Below are 22760 nucleotides of genomic sequence, written 5' to 3'. Positions count from 1 at the left end.
ACCAAAGGTTATTGAACCTAGAATCCCTCATTTTATGATCTGCTCTGGCTCAAGGTTTCCTTATCTCACTTATCTCACCTTTCAGTGCTGCCTTTACTGCTCTCCAAATTCAGACAACTATGCTAAACTCTTTGGCTATTTATTTCTAAAAGTTTATTTCATACGGTCTACCCATATTTCGAATTTTGAACTTATCTTCCTAGAAAACTTGAACATTCAAAAAACAAACTGTTTTATGAATGTTACTTGTTTCCTCTTTTCTGACCCCTCAAAGTAAGTACCAAGGGAAGTCAAATCATTTGCTATCAGTCATGATCTGATTTCATGATCAGTTAACCTACCAAATAGAACACCACACAGTCCTCATCATTCATCCAACACTCGAGACCTTTTCTTAACCCTCTTCCTCCAAATGCATATAGATACTTGCTCTCCTCTTGGCAACTCTATTCTAATCCAGCCCTTACTGGAATAAGGGCCTTTATTCCCCACTCCACTGTAAACATTGATCCAAACCTTGGTTCTCTAAAAATTGTGCCTTTGCTGTTCGTGATAAAAATCCAGTATATGTTCGTTACCACAAATCAAAAACTCCAGTCACTCTGCTTATTCTATAGCCTTGAAACAAGTGTAAAAAATTATCAATAAATCCAAAGCAGACTTTGTAAGGGCAAAATGCAATAATCTCTACTGGTAGTTAAGTCTTCTGGTCCCTCTAAGACTATTAGTTGTAACTTTTGCCCTTCCTTGTTTCCACCTCTCTCTCTCTCTCTCGCATCCTGATGATACCATGGCAATATTATCCAAAGATCAATCTTTTCCTTCACTTCTGATTTAGACAACCAAGGTAAAACACCTCCTGCAATTTTGCAAACAACTTGCAGAATTGCAGGAGGTGTGCATATGCTTCTATTGAAGCATATGCACACCTTCTGATATGCTTCAATAGAAGCATATCAGAAAAATCCTCATTAATCTTGATATTAATAAGTCTCTTAATAAGGACCAGATGGTATCCATCCAAATGTGCTCAAAAATTGTGCTCCAGAATTAAAATCATCCTATATTGCCTTTGTAAGCTGTTATATTCATTAGGAATCTATCTATCAGCATGGAAGCATGCCTTCATTTTGGCTCTCCCTAAAAAGGAGATAAATGTCAGCTATCAGGCTATTATCCAATCACTCTCATCCCACTATCTCAAAAGTGATGGAAAGGTCATCAAAAAATTAAATGAAACTTTCATTTAATTAGTGATTTACCAGTATGTTTTCTGCCATTCTCGTTTTATAGCAGACCTTACTAACCCACCTTTGGACAGGTTATGGAAAGATTTGTAGAAACTCTTGATCTTTCTAGGGCAGTTTATTGTGTCAGACATTATTAACAAGCTGTAATCTTATAGTCTCTCTTCTGCCCTTTGTGATTGGATTGTCAGCTTTCTCACTAAATTTCTTTATCACTTACACATCATCTCAGAGTACTATAAGCTTACTATACCTCACGTAGAAAGATTATTTATTAGTATAATTTTCGCCTGTGTGTCACAGGCATCTTCAGTACATTAAGCTCAAAATTAAACGCTAACTGACAATTCCAAAAAGCGCCACCTAAGTAGCTGGTGTAAGATAACTAAAAAGGTCAATAACTTTCCTAAAAAAAAAGTTAGGAAAGATTAGCTGATTTGTAAAGTACTATCTCCCATAAAGGGGATAGACTTTTTATTGTATTAATTTTTTTTTTTTTTTTTTTTTTTTTTTTTTTTTTTTTTTTTTTTAGGAAAGTTATTGACCTTTTTAGTTATCTTACACCAGCTACTTAGGTGGCGCTTTTTGGAATTGTCAGTTAGTGTTTAATTTTGAGCTTAATGTACTGAAGATGCCTGTGACACACAGGCGAAAATTATACTAATAAATAATCTTTCTACGTGAGTTTTTTCCATTATTTATTGTGTACCGATATGTCTACTCACGGTTTACCTCTTTTAAAACTTATGCTCTTCCTCTTTTACATAAATGATCTCCTCTCTCTCTTCAAATCACATTCATTCATAGTTTTGCTGATCACTATACTCTTCATTCCTCTTCTTCACTTGAGAAATCCTGTAGTAGTTAAATGACTGAAGCTTCAATATCTTTCATAATCAGTATCTTAAACACCTATCTATTCACCATTCTCAAAAAAGCGATGAAGACATCTGTCTTAGTGAATTTCAATGCTCTCAAAACAGTCCTGTCTTATTACCCACTACATCTTATTACATATATTACCAAGAAACATCCCATATCACTTCCCTTGTGCTTCTGATAATGTTCCAATTCACATTCAAGATTAATTTTTCTCTTCACAGGTTCACATTCTGGCATAAACATATTGCATCAATAGCCTCCTCAGCCTCTAAAAAAATGGGTATTCTTTTCCAAAATTTCGACTCTAACATTTTATAAATCCCAAATCTCACCAATCTGACTAACCTATTAGAATATTATTCTAATAGGTTATTATTCTAAAAAAACAGGTATTATCCATATGTTAAAAATGATATCCTTACCATCCGACAACTGATACCATGTCGCAGAACCCAGCATACTCCTGGTCATAATTTGTTACTTTGTAGTTCAGTGTGTAATCTTTTTTGATTGGAACATTCATAAACTTAGCCACAATCTGATTTTTTTTTTTTTTTTTTTTTTTTTTTTTTTTTTTTTTTTTTTAAATAAATTGTTAGAATTAAGATTCTGCTCCAGTCATCTGGTATTTGGCTTTTAGATAGAGCCTTATGGATTATGTAGTGTGGCCACTGTGAAACTTATAATCCTGTATTTAAACATTCCACCTCCTTTTTCAAATTTCTAATAATTTTTTGTTCTATTGCACAGGTACAGTCCTCCCAGGGATATTTTCTATTACAGTTTTAAACAATAAATTACACATTCTAGTAGCAAGGCTTATACATTGGTCATACATAACTGGTAATTAGCTTACGGAATTAACGCATATGAAGGATATTAATTAAAGGCAACTTTAATGAATAACTTCTATAATTCGGCAACATCACGTTGCCATCTTCAGGAACATAAAAATATGGTATGTGCATGTAGGCACTAACAAAAGCAAATGAGGAAGAAGGCAAGAAACTAATATTGTTCCTAAAGTCCTAATGGTGCCCTCTGACAGGCTAATTTTGTTGTCTTGGCCATTGGACTGAAGTTCTCATAATGTAAGTCTCCCAAATTTGGGGTAGTTTCATGCACCCAAATTTGTTAATGTTGGAACGTTAAACAACGTTCCAAACCTCAACAAATTACAACAAAGAAAAATCTATCCCATCCTTGATCCATTGCTGCTAAGAGGGAATATTTTTTGGTTCTTGTAATGCAGCTCCATTGACTGAATGGTGCAAATTAAGCCCATGTCCTTTGTTCAGCTGAAGCAGTCGTAATTGATATTCCTCCATCAAGCATCCATCCTAAGGTATGTCAATAATAATCCTTAATACATCAAATTCTAGAGGCAGCAACATATATTTTTGAAGTGGAAAGAGAAAATTTCTATAAACTGTATAGACATAATCAAGGTACTAACCATCACAATGAGGGAATCCCAAGACCTCCTTAGTTTACAGCACCATGGAAAAATGCTAGTAGCACATTGTGAGGACGATGTAACTACAAACAGACTGTTAAGCGAACTGCTACATCCATCTGGGACAGTATAGGGAGAAAGACTTCACCTAGGACTATCCTGTGTGGAGTCTAGGAAGAAGGAAATAAATCAGAATGAAGCACCTCTGTTAAGGTTTAAGTGGAGCTTTATGGAGAGAAGAGAGAAAAGATCATAGAATAGATGGGAAAAAGGAACAATCTATCAGAAAGAGAAGAGAACACTACTCCTTCAGAACTAAGATAGAATGCAAGGACGTGCCATGCAGGGAAAACTAAAGTTCGCAACCTTCAATTTTTGTCTCTACCTGAGGGGACAGGAGAAAGCACACTTATCTTTGCTAGATTGATGTTTAGGCCTCGAACTTGAAAGATGTTGACTTTGAGAAGTTCCTGCAAGCTCTTAGTAGAGACTATAAGGTCATCAACAAATACCATAGCATTAACAGTGATTGTGTCAAGCGAGCAGCCAATATGGCTTGGAAGAGAGCAAAGAAAATCATCAATGATACATTTGTAGAAAATGAGAGGGGGGGGGATTCCTTGACATAGACCCCTAAATGCTGGATGGATGTCGATTTGGAGCTGAGAGTAATAGTAAGGGAATTTATTTGCAGGGTAAATCTGATACATGTGAGAAAGCTTCTTGACATTCTGTAATAGACAGAGCTCAAAGTAGAGCTTGAAGGGAGACACTGTCAAAGGCTTTTTGGAGGTTGAGGAGTGCTATAAAGAGATTTCGAAGTTGGCATCAGGATTCAGAGAGAAGAGAACAAAAAATGAAGATATTCTCAGCACAGTCATCTAAAGGGATGCAGGCTCTCTGCCTAAAATCATGTTGGATGTATGACTGAAGATCTTTAGCTAACACTTTATGAAAGAGACATAAGAGAACAGGAGCAACTCTAATTGGATGGTAATCAGAGGGCAGATGTATCGTCCTTCTGTGGAATGAACACTGTTCTTGACTGGTAGAGATATAATGGTATCTTACAAGATTTAATGCAATTAAATCTTGTAAGATAGGCAGAGGAAACCGACAAAGCTCTGCGACAATAAATCCACCTGGTCCCACAGCTGAGGGAGCTGGAAGTGAAGACTTTATTTCATCAAAAGAAGATGGACAGAAAAGTTCTCTTTCTGGATTGGACCTTGCAATAGAAGGAAAGGACTAAATCAGGTAGATATGGTGGCAGAGAGAAAACGAAGTTCTTCCAAAAGCAAACAAAGTCCTCATGCATCTTTTGCATTCCATTCAATTTACTGATGATGCTAAATTATGAAGAGTAATGTCAGGAAATTCTAATGCATTGTTGTTACAAGAATATTAGAACAGGTTGGTACTTTGGGCTGAAGAATGGGGATGTCATTTCAATGTTTCTAAGTGTAAAGTATGCACTTTGGCAAGAGAAGATGGAATGAGGTTTACCACATTGGAGGAACTTTACTTCAGGAGGTGGAGGAAGGTATACAGGCATCTTGGTAGACAGAGAACTAAAGTTCAGGAGACACATTACAAATGTTGTAAGGGTTACCCAAAAAATTGCTGCTGTAATGCAAAGAATGCTGACATGTAAGGATGTGATAGTTTCACTCTATAAGGCTAATTAGGCCTGATTTAGATTTCTGTGCACAGATCTGGTCACCTGGCTATATTGGTGATAGGGAAACATTGTATAGAGTGTAGAGGTGAATAACTAAAACTGTCTCAGGACTCTGGAATATTGAATATGAGGACAGATTGAGGAAATGTGATCTTCATAGCTTGGTAGATAAGAAGAGGAGGAGGGGATGATACAATTGAGATGTATAAGCTGGTGAGAGAGGAGCCTATCAAATAGATACAGGAGAATTATTGCATAGGATGATGTAAGAACTAGAGGTCATCCTTGGAGGCTGTACAGGAATCATGTGAGTAAGAGGTGAAAAAGAATTTTTGCTTGGCAGGTGGTGAACATAGTGGAATATATTGCCAGAATGGGTGGTGAATGCTGAAACATTGAATGTGTTCAAAGCAAGGTATGATAGTTTTCGTGGTCTGCGAGTATTTGACCTCCCACGATGAGTCTTTGGATTCCATGGAAACTTGGAAGTAATGTTATCTCATTTGGAGGAGGAGTGCCTTACAGTATTGTTCTAGCACAAATGCTTCTGTTCTTCTTATATAATGCCTGCATTTGAGCATAAAAATACTTTTTTTCCTGCTTGGATCAAAAGGTGATGTAGGATGATATTCTACTAACCAGAGAGGATGTTGCCTGAAAAATTCCATCTCCAAATAATGATTCACCTTTGTTGTAAGAGATACTTCATTAAGTAACAATCTAATAACAGTCTTTAAAATTCTGTGACTATACTAAGGGAGACGAGGCTGATCTTGAGATTCTGTAAAGTGTGCTTGAAGAAAAGATGGAATTGTGCTGGTCCTACCCCTCTTTTGAGATGATAGCAATGGAGCAGGAGGTATGGGGGTGGGAGTATTACCTGCCTTGTGGGATCTTCTAACATAGATGTCCACAGTTGCATCACTAGTTCTATGTAGGATGGTAATTTACAATGTGATCTGATTGCAGCTATTGTCTGCCTAGGGAGAACCTCACTGATATGAGCTATATCTTCTGTAGCTGATGTGGTTTCACAGAAAGCAAGATGTTTCTCTTCAACAGTCCAATCATGCCTTTGCACGTTCAGTACAAATTTCAGCATTAACGGCACTGGGATGTTTTGCATGGTGTTGAACACCAAGACAGATGGTGGTGGTGGTAAAGGATTGCTGACATTCTAGGCAGACAAAGTGTCTCTGAGATAATGGTTGAATCAAGATATTTTGATAAGTGGATGTTATAGGAAGTTGCAGAAAGGTTTACAGGGGTAATGGAATGTTTTGCTTGTCTATGCATACCCAGGCATGCTCGAGTAGAAAAGGCCTTACTGTAAGTGGGACGATGGTTTTGACAGAGTCATATTCATTTTTGAATGTGATGTTGATCTAATAATCTGGTCTTTTCATGGAAGTGATGGTGAAAGTCATTTTGTAAACATTGCAGAGACGGGTGATAGAGACATCACCATCCTAGTCAAGAGGAAGATCAATGCTTTTCCTGATCTACAAAACTTAAGTACAGATCCTTGTTATATTCACATGATTTCTCAAAACTAACTTTCATAAAGTGAGAATTTCATCTTGACCACTTGGCCTAAATCCAGAAACTTATTATTTTTTTTAATTAATTTATTTTTTGTCCACAATTTTTCTCAGTCTCTTCTCAAGCATACTTTGCATAAATCTTTCTATGCGAAGTGACTATACTAAGTGACTTCTGGAACACTTAGTATAGAAATCTGGCTTTAAGCCAGATAACTGGGTCTAGCCTATAGCCTTTAAGGAATGCAAAGAACCTACTAAGTCTTCTGACCTACTGTTCCCATCCTCCTCCATATTGTGCACTCTGTTAGTAGGTATCCCTTGGTTACTGATTGAATGAGGATGGGCTAGCAATTTGGAAATAGCTGACCAAATTGTACTCTCTCTTGGCTTAAACCAGAAATTTAAATAAATAAATAAAATTAAATAATTTTAAAACATTCTTACCTTGGTAGTAATGTACTTTAGATTTCCAACCTTTTGTGGGTGGGAGGCACATTAATTTTTTTTTTTAATTAAAAAAAAAAAAACAGTCCATATAATTTACTGACACTAACATGCATCTAAAGAATACAGTTCCAAAAATAATTTTGTGCATTTATTTCTTGTGAAATAAATGCACTGAGTCTTAATTTTCTGCATCATGGAGGATAGTAATTGTTCACTTAACACTCACATACCTCAATAATGATTAATTTATCTCTTCTGTTTACTGCAAGGTCAGTCTTCCTTACTCTGACACTAGTCCAATAGTGTCAGAGTAAGGAAGACTTACTCTGACACTAAGGAAGAACCCACACTATTCCATTGTTACTCTTTTTTAGCTGAACTTGAAGCATTAACAAACCTAGGCTGCTAATGCTAGACAGAGGAACATTATTTAGTAAGCAGCTTAGCCATCTGAAGGTATCCCAAGTCCTACCTCTGTCTACTTTTGAGATATCTCTGACCCATCAAGCATGCAATGGATCAGTGATGCCAGTGTTAGCTAATCCATAAATACTTCTCTCTGTAAATTAGCATGGAACTTTTTCAAGCAACTTTATGATATTTGAGATCTCTAGTGAGCCAGGGTAGTGGTCTCAGTTGGAAGTTGAAAATCTTCTATCACTTAAAGACATTCAGAAACAGCTATGCCCATAGTGGGATTCAAAGCTACAACCTATTATTTGAAGAGTGGGCTTGCCATCCACTCAGCCAACTAAGCAGGAAAAGTTTAATTGTTTAAGTAGGGGTATGGAAGCAGTATGTAAGTAGTGTCCTATGTGGGGTGCTGCTGTGTGTGTAGATGTTAAACAATTCACACTTTTTATGATTTTGATATGTGTGATTTAAAAAAAAGAAAAAAACCTAGTAAATATGTAGCAGTTTCACGCTAGGTAACAAAAATAATCATTTACCTAAAGACATCCACATTTATCCCTTCCTATTTGCAGATGTAGGCTTTTTATAGATGTCCAAAAATAGGGCTGTTGTCTACAGTTTCCATGATCAACATATTTATGATTGGTAGTTGATTGTCCTTCTCCACCCCAGTGATAAATATCATTGTTATTATCAGCCTGTTACCTGGTGACTTAATCTATATAGGATGGCAGCAGCAAGAACTCCATAAATGACCCAAATTTGTGGAGGAATTGAATCACATGGCAGAAAACAAAGCTCCGTAGTCTCAGACCAACACTGAATACTCAAAAAAAAAAAAAAAAAAGTACTGCCATTTGTACTATTTTGAATTAATGCTCACTTATAAGTAATAATAATGATCTTATTATGTATGTAATATTTAAAATGCACAAAACTGATTTATTATACTTTATTTTTACTGTATTATGTACACATACTGGCCACTGAATTAGAAACCTTTATGCAGATATATGTAAACATCACTTATGCAGTGTGTATGTATGCAAAATACTTGGGCATGTGTCCCAGGCAGCTATTTAAGAATGCTGCTGATCAGTAATCATCAATAGTGTTGATCACAATGGGAAAAACAAAGGATCTTTTGGAGTTTGATAAACAGCTTATTGTGGGTGCCTTTCTGGCTGGAGCCACAATTTTTAAAACAGCAGAGCTGACTGGTGAGATATCCTGGGTGTTTAATCAATGGAAAAATAACTATCTTGTCTAAGAGGCAGCATAACTGTGGTCCTAAGACAGTCTGTTAGGAACTAGATAAAAGTCGTCTGAAAAAGCTTGTACAAACAACTTTCTGTATGCAGCAATTGACTAAACCATTTAATGAAGGCTGTTACCAACTCATATCACATCGAACTATGCACTGGGAATTGAAGATGATCGGTATTGGCAGTCATATGTCTATACAGAAATGACTATCTACAGAGTTTCTAATTTAGTGGCTAGCGTGTTTAGTACACATAATTTGCAGTTGCATTTTTTTGTGGAAAATTCTTTTTCTTGTACAGTACATATAAGTTTCATTATAATTTCATTTAATTTTATCTGCTTAAAATAAGTTAAAGTTGCTATATTAGTGACTGCTTGCTATGAAAATTTTTTGCCACCTTTGACCTTCATAAATCTGTGTGAATCCACAGCCTATTAGTTGGGGAATAGAGGTGCTATCCACTCAACCAACCATGCCAAGAAGCTTAAATTTTACAGGAAAAAAAAAAAATAGAAATGTTAGAATAAGTGAGACTCAGTGATATTCTGACAGAATGCCATATACAAGTTGGTATACCAGTTCCATGTTACAGAACCAACTCATCATGTGGACACCATTCAAAGATCCAAAAAAAGAAGGTAACAAGTGGTGTGCCACAGAAATCTTTTGAGTCACTATTGTTCAGCTGACTTGTTAAAGATATTTCTTGTTGACTGACAAGAGAAATTAATTTGTTTATCGATGATGCAAAGTAGAGGAGAGATCTAAAAAGCGATGCTAACATCAAGTCTCTTAGGGTTGATTTAAATACCGTAAACTTAACAGAAGTGAAGTTACTATTTTAATTTTAATAAGCAGATATTTTTGCATTTCAGGACACAGGATGTGGATGCTTCAAGTTCAATCACATTGCAAACATTTCAAAGGCTACACAGCTATGATATTCCATAGTCTTTAAAATAACTTATCAGAGCAGCTGTGTAATCACTGCTGTTATGGTAAAGAGAAACAAGTATAAAAAAGGAAGTAGTTATACCACTGTACAAAGGTTTGATCAAACCACACTGAACTAGTGTGCATAAGTTTGGTTACTTGGTTTCCACTGGAGTGGTCCAGAAATGAGTGAGTAAAGTAGTATTATCAGGACTTTAAAATGTTAGTTATGAGAAGTAGAGGTAATACAGTGAGAATTATAGTTTATTTTATGGAAGTAAATGAATTGCTAGAATGTTTTTTGAATGCAAAGAATGTGAAGCAATTTAAAGTACAATAAGCAAGATATATTGCTAGTTCATTGAGAGACCTTACATGATGAGTGTATTGATTCTGTGGATTGTTGATAATAAATAATAAGAGAGAGAGAGCAGTTACCTCTGTGAAATATTATGTTAGTAGTAGTACTTCATGAGAATGGCTATTCCATGAAATAAGAGGAGAAGCAGATTTGTTGTGTTTGCAGTTGGACTGTAAAGGAATATCAGACAGCTGCTACTCATATACAGCTCCAGTAGAAAACAGAGAATAATGGATGCCAGTTTATTGGAGGAGTGTCAATGGAAACAGTTGAAACAGAACTAGAACAGACTGTGATTTAGTTATTGAAGTGAATCAGAAGGATAATGTATCAGATGAATCTCTTCTGGACAGCCAAAGACTTTTTATAGAAGTTTTTTAGTGCACCACCCTAAACATGTAAACAGTTTCCTAATGATTAGTGGATTTGAGATTTTTTTTTATTATTATTATTATTATTCAGGCCTCCATGGAGTCAAAAGACTCATCGTGGGAGATCCTTTCTAAGCAACACAAGTCTATCAAGACTTATTGAGGGAAGTCCCTCCTAGGAAACACGAAGCCTATCATACCACTCTTTAAACGCATTGACCATTCTCGCTCCCACCACTCCGTTGTACATAGATAGTAGCTGGGTGAGCGAAAAGGTTGGCAAGTTTTCCAGAGACTGAGGAAGTTACTTAGTGATGTGTTTATACCTAGAAAAGCTATTGGTAAATGTGAATGCAACTGGAGTGGTCTGATTCTGTCCAGTGATTTGTGTATTACTAAAGATAATGGAAGGTGAGATGAGATCCTTTTTTCAAGAAAGAAGGTAAGTGCATTTTGGTAACATTGAGGGTAACTTGGTTATCCTTTCTCTGTTGGAGAACGGTATGGATATCAGCGTTTTTAGCACTGGTTGTAGGTCTTGAAGTTTAGAATGTCTGTACACCGCAGAGTTTGTTGAATGAGCTAGAGGAATGGAGAAGTGCAACTGTCAGCAAACAGATAGATTACTGATCAATGAGAGATCATTTATGTATAGGAGATATAGTACACAGCAGAACAATACCTGAGGGCATTCCTGCATTGCTTACATGGAAGGAGAGCCTTGAATAGAGGACACCATCCACCATGACAAGCAGTGAACAACCAGCAAGCTAGAGAGGATTGCAATTCACTGAGCAAGCTTTAACTATGCTTACTTAAATGCTTTGGAAATATCACTAGACATCTATGGAGTGAAATAACTTGTCTTAGGAGGTCTTCACTGTCAAAGACAGTGCCCAACAAACTTTAACTGGAAATTTATTTACTCTTTCTACACTTGCTGCATATGTTCAGGCATTGCATTCCATTCATTCAATCATTCCTAAGCAAAAAAATCAGATTCTCACTCTTCAGGAATGACCTCTTGTTCTGTTCCTGTTTCCTCTGATTTATGAAAAATCACTTTTATATTAATTTATTACAACCCCCCTCCACACACACTAACTTATATATCACAATCATACCACCCCCCCCTCCTCCTCCCATCTACCATGCTATATAGATGATTTGAAAATGTCTACATTTTAGAAACCAGATGATCAAGTCTGCACAAGTTGATTAGGATCTTGTACATGGTACTACACTCTCCCCATCATTGTCTAATCCATTCTGTTTTCCTCACAATTATCTCAGTATAGCCTCTAAATTTCAGGTCCTTGTTTCTTATCACTCTTAAGTACCTTATTTGCTTCCATGTTTAATTGATATATCAGCACCAAGTGAACGTGCGCGCGCGCGCACACACACACACACACACACACTGTATTCTATCCTTGCCATCAAATTTCAAAAAACTTAACATTTCACAGTTAAATTGCTAGAATGTTTCGAGCCATAAACATAATTTCACTTTTCATAACTCTAACTTTGCATCATCTGAAAACGCTGCATATTCATATGTAAATCTCTCTCATTATTATAATGTATATGCTAAACAGTAGCAATACAAAAACAGACCCTTGTGCCATACCACTGATTTTCCTGTTCCATGATACTGCTTCTCTATATACCACTCACTGTATCCATCAGCCATGCAATTCCCTATCACTCAGTAATTTTATTTGTTATCCAACTATTGTTTATTATTCACTGATTTATTATACAACCATGCTACTTCTCCAATTTAAATACCAACTTGTTGTGCAGCAATCTCTTTAGGCATATTATAATATCTAAAACTGCTAAAACATGACTCCCCTTAACAAACCTATGCTGACCTTTGTAGTGAATCTTGATGTTCTCAGCTCGATTTCAGCCCCTCCCCCAGCACAGTGGCTAAGTGGATAGCGTGTGTGTTGATCCCAACTAACAGGCTTTAGGTTCAAATCTTCCTTCTCCTAGAGTTCCTGCTTCTCCAATTCTTGTACTGCTGATATTTTTGTAAACTTCTCCCAACCATCCCTTACACTCAACATCCAGTGTTGTCCTTTTGCCAAAAAAGAATCAGGAAAATTTGCTCAAATTGGATACCAAAAAGTTTCTTAGCCTTGATCATATTCCTCTGATTGCCCTAAAGGTTTTTGCTCCAGAGTGTGTTCTTTTTACACTCTTACTCCACTGGTATCTACTTATAGTGTCTGAAAATTAGTCTATATTCAACCTATCCTTAAAAAAAGACCAACAATTCTATATTCCTTCCCCCCAACTACTGTCTAATTAATCTTACTCCAGTTCTTTCCAAAGTAATGGAAAGATCTATCAACACTCAACTGCTACACTATCTTAATGACTCTCATCTAATAAATAATTGCCAGTATGGATTCCATCACTGTTGGTCAACAGGTGATCTACTCACTTATGTCACCCCTATCTTGACAAATACCATGGAAAAATTTGGCAAGTCCCAAGTGGTAGCCCTTGTTATCTCCAAGGCTTTTGACCGAGTCTGGCACAAAGGCTGTTAAGTAAGCTCCCATCATTTGGACTGCCAGCTTTCTAAGTATATAACTAATGCAGAGGTTCCTCAAGGCCCTGTCCTCATACTCATTCTATTCCTTCTATATATAAATGATCCACTCCAGCAAACTACCAACTTAATACATAATTTTGCTGATGACATCACATTGCATTCCTCTATGTCATTTAACAAACCTGGCAATGTACAAATCACCACAATCTCCAGAACCTTAACCACTACCATCTTAAATACAGATCTCCAAAACATTCATCAGCAGGGTTTGGATAATCTTGTCAATTTGATTGTTAGCAAAACACAGCTCAGTCATATTTCCTATAAAACAAAAAAACCTTCTCCATCTGCCTTACTTTTGATAACACCCAAATCTCTATGCATGATAAGATCCATCTTCTTGGGATAACACTCAAATAACCTCAAATCTCTCTTTTCACAAATAAATTACAAATATTGCCTCCTCTTCCTCCAAAAAATTAGGTATTTTTTTTTTCTTTTTTGCTCAAGGCATTATTTTAACTCCAAACAACAACTGACTTTATACAAAATCCCAAATATGTTTCACCATTGGATATTACTCTTATATCTGGGGTTGTTCCTCTAAGAGCTTCTTAAAGATACTGAACTTTGTACAGAAAAGGGCATCAGATTGATTAATGATCCCTCACTCACTAATAGACTTCACTCACTTTCACACAAGTGTTCAGTTTCTGCTGCTTGCATCTCCTACAAATACTTCTATGGCCATTGTTAATCAGAATTATCATCAATAATTCTCCCACTCTCTGTCAAATCCATTCGAATACGTGCAGCAACTAGTCATCACTCCTGCACAGTGTATCTCCAAACTCACACAATAATTTCTCTTCGTCATTCATCCCTTCCACTGCTGAAACAGCTCTCTGAAACAGTCTATATGTGTTTCCAAAGGAATATAATCCACAGCTGTTCAAGATAATTGTGAACAAGTTCCTTCTTGCCCAACCAAAGTACTAGTGTACTATGGGTTGACCAAATTCTTTGGGATGGTTCCCCCATTAATAAAATAAAAGTAAAAAAAAATCCTACAGTTCCCCACCAGCTTGTTTATCAGAGGCCTGAAGTGACTTGAAGAAATATGATGGTTGGTCTATAGACTAGAATTCCTGTATTACCTTAGCCTATCCACTCCACTAATGTCGTATCAGATTTGTAACCTTTCATGTGTAGAATTCGCATAGATTGTAGTGAGGCGGAAATGGTCTGCAGTCTGAAGCCTCAGTCTTAACTTCACTCATGCACTGGATCTTTTCTTTCATAAAGTGAAGACTTTTCCTTGCTCCTAGATGCTGTCTCTTCATTTCAGGCTCTAGTATTACCACAGTTTGATTCTCACAATGATCACCTTTGCCGTTTTCACTAAACCTGTTTGCCTGAATGTTTCATTGTAATTATCATTGCAATTATCTTCCACACATCCCCAGAGGGATGTGCAGAAGATAATTAAAAGATAATCCTAGTTTGCACACCAAACATCATATTTCTTCAAGCCACTTAAGGCTGCTGATAAATACTTGTTCACAGTGGGATGTTACATTGATCCCTAGTAGCATTCCACTACATATTTCATCCTATTTACCTTCACCTCACATCATACTGCCTCATGACCTCTTCACTGATTTCTGCTTACATCTCCATCTCAAGTAACCATGGTTCATCTGCTGTTATCAACAGTGTCCCTCATCTCCTACTGTTATATCTGCCTTCATGAAAAACATCATATTCTAAATGCTTCACTTATCTAACAGATAAGCTTAGGTGTTTATAGTTATTCATAATTTAAGTTTTTAACGGTATTAACAACACTAAAACAATTTAATAAAAAGATGTTTTATTAACTGCTTATATTTCACCGAATTTCAAATCAGCATCATCAGAGCACAACACACTTGTACACGCAACAGAGCAGATCAGAGTTGCTAGTTTTATATCCAAAATCCACTTCACAGTAGAAAAAGAATCTAATAACTGTTTACCATTTCTTGACACATCAGTCACCTGCCTTTCAGATGGATCACTATCTTTTTCCATTTACAGAAAGCCTACACACACAGGAAGATACCTACATAAACAATCACGTCATTATCCAGCCCAGCAGTATGGCATTTTAAAAACACTCACACACAGAGCCAGAGCCATTTGTTCTAATGATACAGCTCTGACCACAGAACTCAAATATCTGTGGCATACATTCTTAGTGTCAACAGTGTCCCTCATCTCCTACTGTTATATCGGCTACAATCCCTACAAAACAGATAATATACTACACAGCCCCATTACTCCTCTCTCCCCTAATACACAGGAACACAACATGACCATCTCTATTCCCTATGTCAGAGGTACATCAGAAAAGATAGCCAGAGTACTGATGAAACATGGCCTTCGCACCACTTTCAAACCGCATATAAAACTAGCAACTCTAATCCACTCGCCTAAGGATAAACTTCACCCTTTAGCACACCCAGAAGTGTATGAAGTTCCCTGTAACTGTGACTTGGCCTACTATGAACAAACAGGAAGATCAGTTAACATCCACCTGGAAGAACATAGAAAATACATTCGCTACTATTACTATGGCAAGTCGGGACTGGCAGACCACACTTTGGATACTCCCTCACGCAGGATTAGGTGGAAGAAAACAAATGTGCTATTTAGGAGTTGGTACAGATCTGAAAGATTATTTTTTGAGTCCGCAATGGACTTGAAGAATTCTCCTAACCTGAACAAGTATGGTTGCATTAATTTGCCATTAGGATGACAGTCTCCCAAAAATTTGGGAGTCTGTCATCCTAAGATCAACTCCCATATAGCTGTAATGATTTTTTTTTCTTAACATTAGAGGGTGCATAAACAGGTCTTTAGATCTGTTGTACACTGCAATTTTATTGTTTTACTTGCTCACTGTCACGTGTACAAGTGTGTTGTGCTCTGATGATCCTGATTTGAAATTCAGCGAAATATAAGCAGTTAATAAAACATCTTTTTATTAAATTGTTTTGGTGTTGTTAATACTGTTAAAAACTTAAGTTATGCTTCACTTATGCAATCAATTTTGATTTAAATCAACTGAGCGCAACAAATGGCTTTCCTTATTTGTAACAACTCATGGTATTCATAAACAAAAAGTAACTAATTTTTGGATCTGTGACCAGTTTTGTCCAACATCTCAATCACTCACCTTATTCCCTCTCCAGAAAATTCTCTTGAATAATTCATTATCTCTTGTTTATTATTATTATTACACAGGGCCGGTGGTGCAAGATGTGCATTTACACGGGGCGGCAAGTTTTTTTGGGGGCAGTAAAGTTGGCATAAACTATACGAAAAATAAGGGAGAAGGGGTGGCAAAATATGCTACTGCACGGGGTGACTATACGAAAAATAAGGGAGAAGGGGCAGCAAAATTCCTAGGGGTGGCCATGTTATTACATGACACCTCAATCTTTCAATCTTATCTTCCACAGGTTCTTTCCTTTAGTATTACATGGTGATCAGCATTCATTTTACACAAATTATGGACTCTATAACCGTGTTATAAATATGAAAGCATATCTCTAAAAAGAATATAAATATGAAAGAATGTTTCTCTGATTGTCTTAAATAGAATATAGCTTTGATGTAGTTAATTTATTTTATTTCATTTATTTATTGTAATTTTGTTTTATTTTCACTGGAGGTCAGGCCAGTAGAATAACCATTGATCAAATCATTGTCTCTTCAGCATACTGTGTGAAATGTAATTTAGCTTGTGTGTGTGTGTGTGTAGAGTCTATAATTCGTGTAAAATGAAAATCCACAGATTCTACCAGTCACCTTATGCTGCCTATGTTTTTTCTTGTTTCTCAACTTCACCAACTTTGCTTTTAGTATCTGCATTCCTGTTAATTGCATGCACTTTCTTTCATACTGGCATTCTCTGGCTTACTCATACTTTCTTGCTTATTATTCTTCTTCTACTACTCAAACTTTCCACTCTTTACTGTCATTCATCTTCTGTCTGCCACTGTTCAACACTTTTGATCATGTAAACATAATAGAATATCACATCTCCTACAAACCCACACTTTGTCATTCTTTTATTCTTATCCTCTCAGTGTATACATCCTCATCATCTACCCTGTTATACATACTGCATTCCTGCCATCAAATCGTCTTTTGAAAAATCTGTGCTACTTAATCTAGTCCACCTGTGAGTTACTCTGCAACAGTTTCATTCTTATATTCTTGTCTGTGTTTGCATAGACAAAATGTAAGATATATGAGGATGCTTTTAACAACTAAAAACATACACTTGCTTACACTGTTTAGAGCAAACAGCACTCATACACTTTAGTTGATGTTTATTAGCCATTATGTATCTTTCTTTTTAGAAGCCAGAAAATGTATTCTTATCTCACAATAGGTAGACCAGATTAAGCAGCACTTTGGAAGAAAGTGATAAAAACTTGTCTTGAGCCTGATGTGACTCAAAGCCATATGCACCACCAGCCCACTACTACATTTAAGGATTACATTTAAAGTTTTAGTTTGCTGCATTAACATAACTTTACCACAATTATTGTTACCTTCTTTGCAAAAACCATCAATTAATTACTCTTGAGTTTTAAATATCTAGGTTCAGTTCCTTTCTAATACAAGAAAATGCTATTTATGGTTTTCAGCTAAAGGTAAATTATTCATACAGAAGTGGCAGGGTTGGCTCCTAAAATCTCAAATTTCTTAATATTCTATAACATGCAAATTATCCACAGAATGCAATACACGCAATTTACAGCATAACCTTACACCCGTAGTGGCCCAATGTAAACAACAAACCATCGAAGGCAACAATGAGAGAGTATATGTGGAAAATAAAATGCTGTGACTAGTGGTAAAATGTAAATTTGGAATTTTACTGTAGCAGTAACATGTTATATATGTATTATATACAATATATGTACTGTATATACATAATTTGGATACATAATACAAGATTGTCATGTTTTATATGCAGGTGAGAAATCTTCTAAAAAGAAGACTTAATTTTACTCAAGAAGTTACTGACAATGAAGATACCAGTGATTTTAGTAGTTGAATCCATTAAAAAAAAAAAAAAAAAAAAAAAAATTCCAATTAAAATCAAAAAGAACTCCTTTGAGTAATTAAATAGATATTGTGCAATGTTGAGAATGAAGAAATGAAACTGTTGAAGAAACCATAAATGTCAGAATTCTTTCTGAATGCAGTAGAACAGTATCAGTTTCATATTGTTATGTCAACTAACTCAAGGAGATAGAAGTAAAGAAAAGTAAAATATTTCATAGTTATATTTGTAAAGACACAAGGAGGATTGTGTGATTAAAGAATAAGGAAAAGGGGAAAAAAACTTTCTAAAAGAGATGAAGGTATGCTGGCCAAAGACATTCCTTTTTCATATGATGTAATGTGTAGGGACCATTTTCACTGTTTTCTATCCTTGGTAAACAAATTTGTTATAACTGTTAAATGTAATTCTGAATACAAAATTAGGTATTCTAAATTTACCTGAACAAAAATTGCATATTTCATTCTGTGGGTGAATGCTAATAGTTCTTATGATGATTATTTATTGTACAATGAAAATACTGTGTGGTTTAATCTTGATGTACCTGATAATTTTTTAAAAAAACTTAGTTTCTTATGGGACTTTATTTGGAAAATTTTAGAGCATTTCTAATAGCTAAGCTATACTTACAAATTACTTAATGAATTTGTTGGCTATATATTGGTAAGGTTATACAGTCTTCTTCAGCTAGAATAATGAGATTACAGTGATACAAGATTAGATGACAAGTAACATAATTTATTGCAGAAGATTAAATGTTAACTTTTCCTCTATCTTTTTCTGACACTTGTTCTTTTAAATAACCAGTGAAACCCAATATTTAAAAATGTTTACTTCACAAACATTCAGTCCTCATCCGTTTTTTAATATTTATGTTTATATGTCCTTATACAGTTTATGATAAAAAAAGAAAATAATATGCTCTACATTTTTAGTTATAAAAGATATAAATCTTTTATAATTGAAAAATCAAAAATAGAGATTTTAGTTTTTGTTTATGTTGGTTGGCAAGTAAAGGAAAGGGGAAATCAATGAGAGAAGAATAGGAATACTCATTTATACTTTATATTATTTCAAGATGGGGGTGGGGGATAATCTTTTGAGCAAAGTCATTCATTTTCATATAAAAATTTTAAATCCTTAAAATATTACATCTCCAGTAAATGCAAAACATGAAAATACTATATATATACATTTATTTATTATTTAACGACTAGAATTGTACATTTCATTCTAAAAAATTGTAAATAAAGCACATTTTGTAGTCATTTTAACAATATTCAAGTGCAATTGCATCAACCTTATTGATAGCAGAAAATTATACTTAGAGCAAATGGGTAACCAGTTGACAGCTGCAGCCACCCACACACACACACACACACCTCTCTGGGAATTCATACATGAAACTTTGGTTGACACATATATTAGTTGTGCATATCACAGTTAGGACATTACAGGCAAATATTGTGACTCCCATCATTAAAGAAGCTAGCTATTTCTGGTGTCCATTTGGTGGCATGTATTACTATATACTGTATATATCATCTCTTACTATAGCAAACACTGTTATAGTGACTTATTCACAAGAGTAATCCTTGTGTCCAAATGAGTTTGCTATATTTGAGGGTTAACTGTATTATGGCTCATGTTGGCTATCCTGATCAATCATGGTGTAATCATATTCTTCTGGCTGTAAATAAGTGGTTCAGTTATAGTCACCTGTGTTTTGTTATGTATGTTGTGAGTGTTTAATTCTTAACATATTTTATTTTAAAAAAAAATATTATTCATGTTAAAAGAGCTGCATATTGAAGTTTTGGTACTTTTTGAAAACTTCAGGTAAATATATATATTTATCCAATATTTATTGTTACTGTATTTATATAAATTACCTGAAGAGAATTTTCTTTTTGGTGCCTTTTGTGCACTATATGTATATATAGTGCACAAAAGGCACCAAAAAGAAAGTCTCTGAAATCCAGATTATCATTTGGGATAAGCAGGGGTATGGAACCCTTTGTTGGTTTCAGAAAAAATAAAATTATGTTATAAATTTACTTCTAGTATAAAAATACAAGAAGATAATATGTGAATTACCTTCTGTTTTACTTGCTGGCTTGCACATTATGTTATGTTAATTTAATACATCTAGATAAGTGGTAGGATGAGCTTTTTTTTTTTTAATTTATTCCATGGTATATCTAAACATGCATTAAACTCACATTATAAATAATTTACTGCATTTGAAAGAGATAGCAATAAATACTGTATTAATCCAATATTTATTGTTACTGTATTTATATAAATATTAAGTAAACATATTATGGAAAATGATATATGTATGTTATGGATATAATTTATTCACAAGCTCATAAAATGATGTGATAAAATACATTTAAATGAAACATTCCATTTTTGCTCTTGGATATGGAACAAGATTATGAAATCATTAATAATAATGTTTATTAAATATGTTTTAAGTGAAGCTGTATAACTTTTTGTTGGCTATTAATATTTATTGTTATATATGTTGAAATTGAATTTGTCTATATTTGTATTGCAGGAAAAAACCTTTAAGATGTAAAATAAATAAATTTCATATATTTTTACATTACAATAATGAAATAAATCAGCATTATTTGTATCGAAAAAATATATCAGTTTCATAATATGGAATAAAGCAATTCTATTTTTGTTTTTTTAAACATGAGATATTTCTCCATTTGTGAATATGATACATCCACAAAAAAAAAAAGAACATATGAAGAAAAGCCTTACTTCTGAATTCATTTATTAAAAACCGTTAAGTAATTTAATTTGTAATAAGGAAAGGCTATTTGCAAATAAGATTTGAACTTCAATCTTGCTGCTAAAGAGATTTATGTTGAAATTATATATATATATTTTTTTTTAAAATTACATTTGCCATACAGCAAAATTAAACATCAGCATATAAAAATCTGGAAATATTTCATGTAGCTTTCCTAAAATTAGAGAATTGTTGCTTTATAAAATGGAATGGAGCTGCCCATAAAATACCAATAGTAGGCTATATATTAATGTTTTATTGACTAATTAAATTGTCATTAATTTAAATTTTAAATGTTATTAGGGTACAAATATGAACATACCTTGGAGATAAGGATGATTTCACTATATAGTACTGAGTTTAAATTTAGGCTGAAAAAAAAGTTTTATATTTAAAAAAAAATGTGAAAGATAAGGAACCAATAAGTGTGCATGGAAATATGAAATGGCAGAAATGAAACAGGTTAAAAAAGAAAGAATCATAAACTGCGAACTATGAACAAACTAAGAAATGAAAACTAAAAATGTGTAATATATATGACAAGTCAGTGTGATTGATGTGTTGGCTATCTCCATTTTCAGAGAAATTTAAGAACACTTCATGAGCACACCATCGCTCATGAAGTGTTCTTAAATTTATCATCATATAAAAAAATCGATTAATGTTAACTTATTTAGCCCATAAAACATTAATACTAAACCTACTATTGGTATTTTGGAGAAATATCAGAGTAGTTTATTGGAATAGAATCCAAAAGAAGGCCTGTTGGACCACTACTGTTGAATTTGTTCATTAATAATATAGGAAAGGATCTGAGAGGAACTGTTCAGTTATTTGCTGATGATGCAAAGTTGAATAGAGCAATAGTTAATACAGATGATGATGTCAAAATTTTGCAGGATGATTTGGATAGATTGGCAAACTGGGCAAAGAAGAATGGATGTCAGTTTAATGTGGTAAAGTGTATGGTTATGCATTTTGGAGTGAAAAGATTACCAGCTGTATACCACATTGGTAGAAATGTACTCCAGGAAATTGACAAAGCCAGAGACTTGGGTGTGTTAATGGATAGGGAATTAAAGTTTAGGGGGAGCATAGCAAAAGGCTAAAGCAGCTCATTAGATCACTTGGTTACTGAAGAATACTTTGACGAGCAGAGACAAGCAGATTATTGTTTCTCTTTATTGAGCCTTGATAAGACCCTATCTTGACTACTGCATGCAGATTTGGTTGGAGGTTCTTGGTGGTGAGGAGGAGGAGGTGGAGAGGATCCAGAGGTGAGTGACCAAGGTGGTAGGTCTATGGAATGAACCTTACGAGAACAGATTGAAGATTTGTGGGGAAACTGGTTGATAGGATGAAAAGGGGTGATATGATTGAGACAAATTACTGAGGAATTTTACAATAATTCTGAGGAAAGTTTTCATAAGAGGTGTGTTGGTGGGAGAACTAGGGCCATCCATGGAAACTGAGTAAGTGTGTAGTTAGCAAAGATGTTAGAACTAGGTTTTTTGCTTGGAGAGTAGTGAATGAATGGAATAGTTTGCCAGAGTCTGTTGTGGGTACCATGACTCTGAATGAGTTCAAAGCAAAGTATGATAGATACTGCACAAAAATTGGATAGTTCTTGACATGTTGTTTAGGGCCTCTTTCA

General features: G+C 34.8%; 1 protein-coding gene across 1 annotated transcript in view; it reads left to right on the top strand.

Moving 5' to 3' along the window:
• The window catches only part of TBC1D5 (TBC1 domain family member 5), a 495953-nt gene extending 475825 nt beyond the window's left edge, over positions 1 to 20128 (top strand). The window contains exon 21 of the mRNA XM_090408923.1: positions 18208 to 20128. Coding sequence (XP_090265049.1) covers positions 18208 to 18236 — 29 coding nt within the window. The 3' untranslated portion in view covers positions 18237 to 20128. The remainder of the gene's footprint in view (positions 1 to 18207) is intronic.
• Positions 20129 to 22760: the final 2632 nt, after the last annotated feature.

The sequence above is a fragment of the Typopeltis vanoorti genome, chromosome 19 (genome assembly GCF_054136105.1).
Source record: "Typopeltis vanoorti isolate ZY-2024b chromosome 19, IOZ_Tvanoo_1.0, whole genome shotgun sequence".
NCBI classification, from domain to species: domain Eukaryota; kingdom Metazoa; phylum Arthropoda; class Arachnida; order Uropygi; family Thelyphonidae; genus Typopeltis; species Typopeltis vanoorti.
The sequence above is the reverse complement of the archived record's forward strand: the minus strand, read 5'-3'. Positions and strand labels throughout refer to the sequence as shown.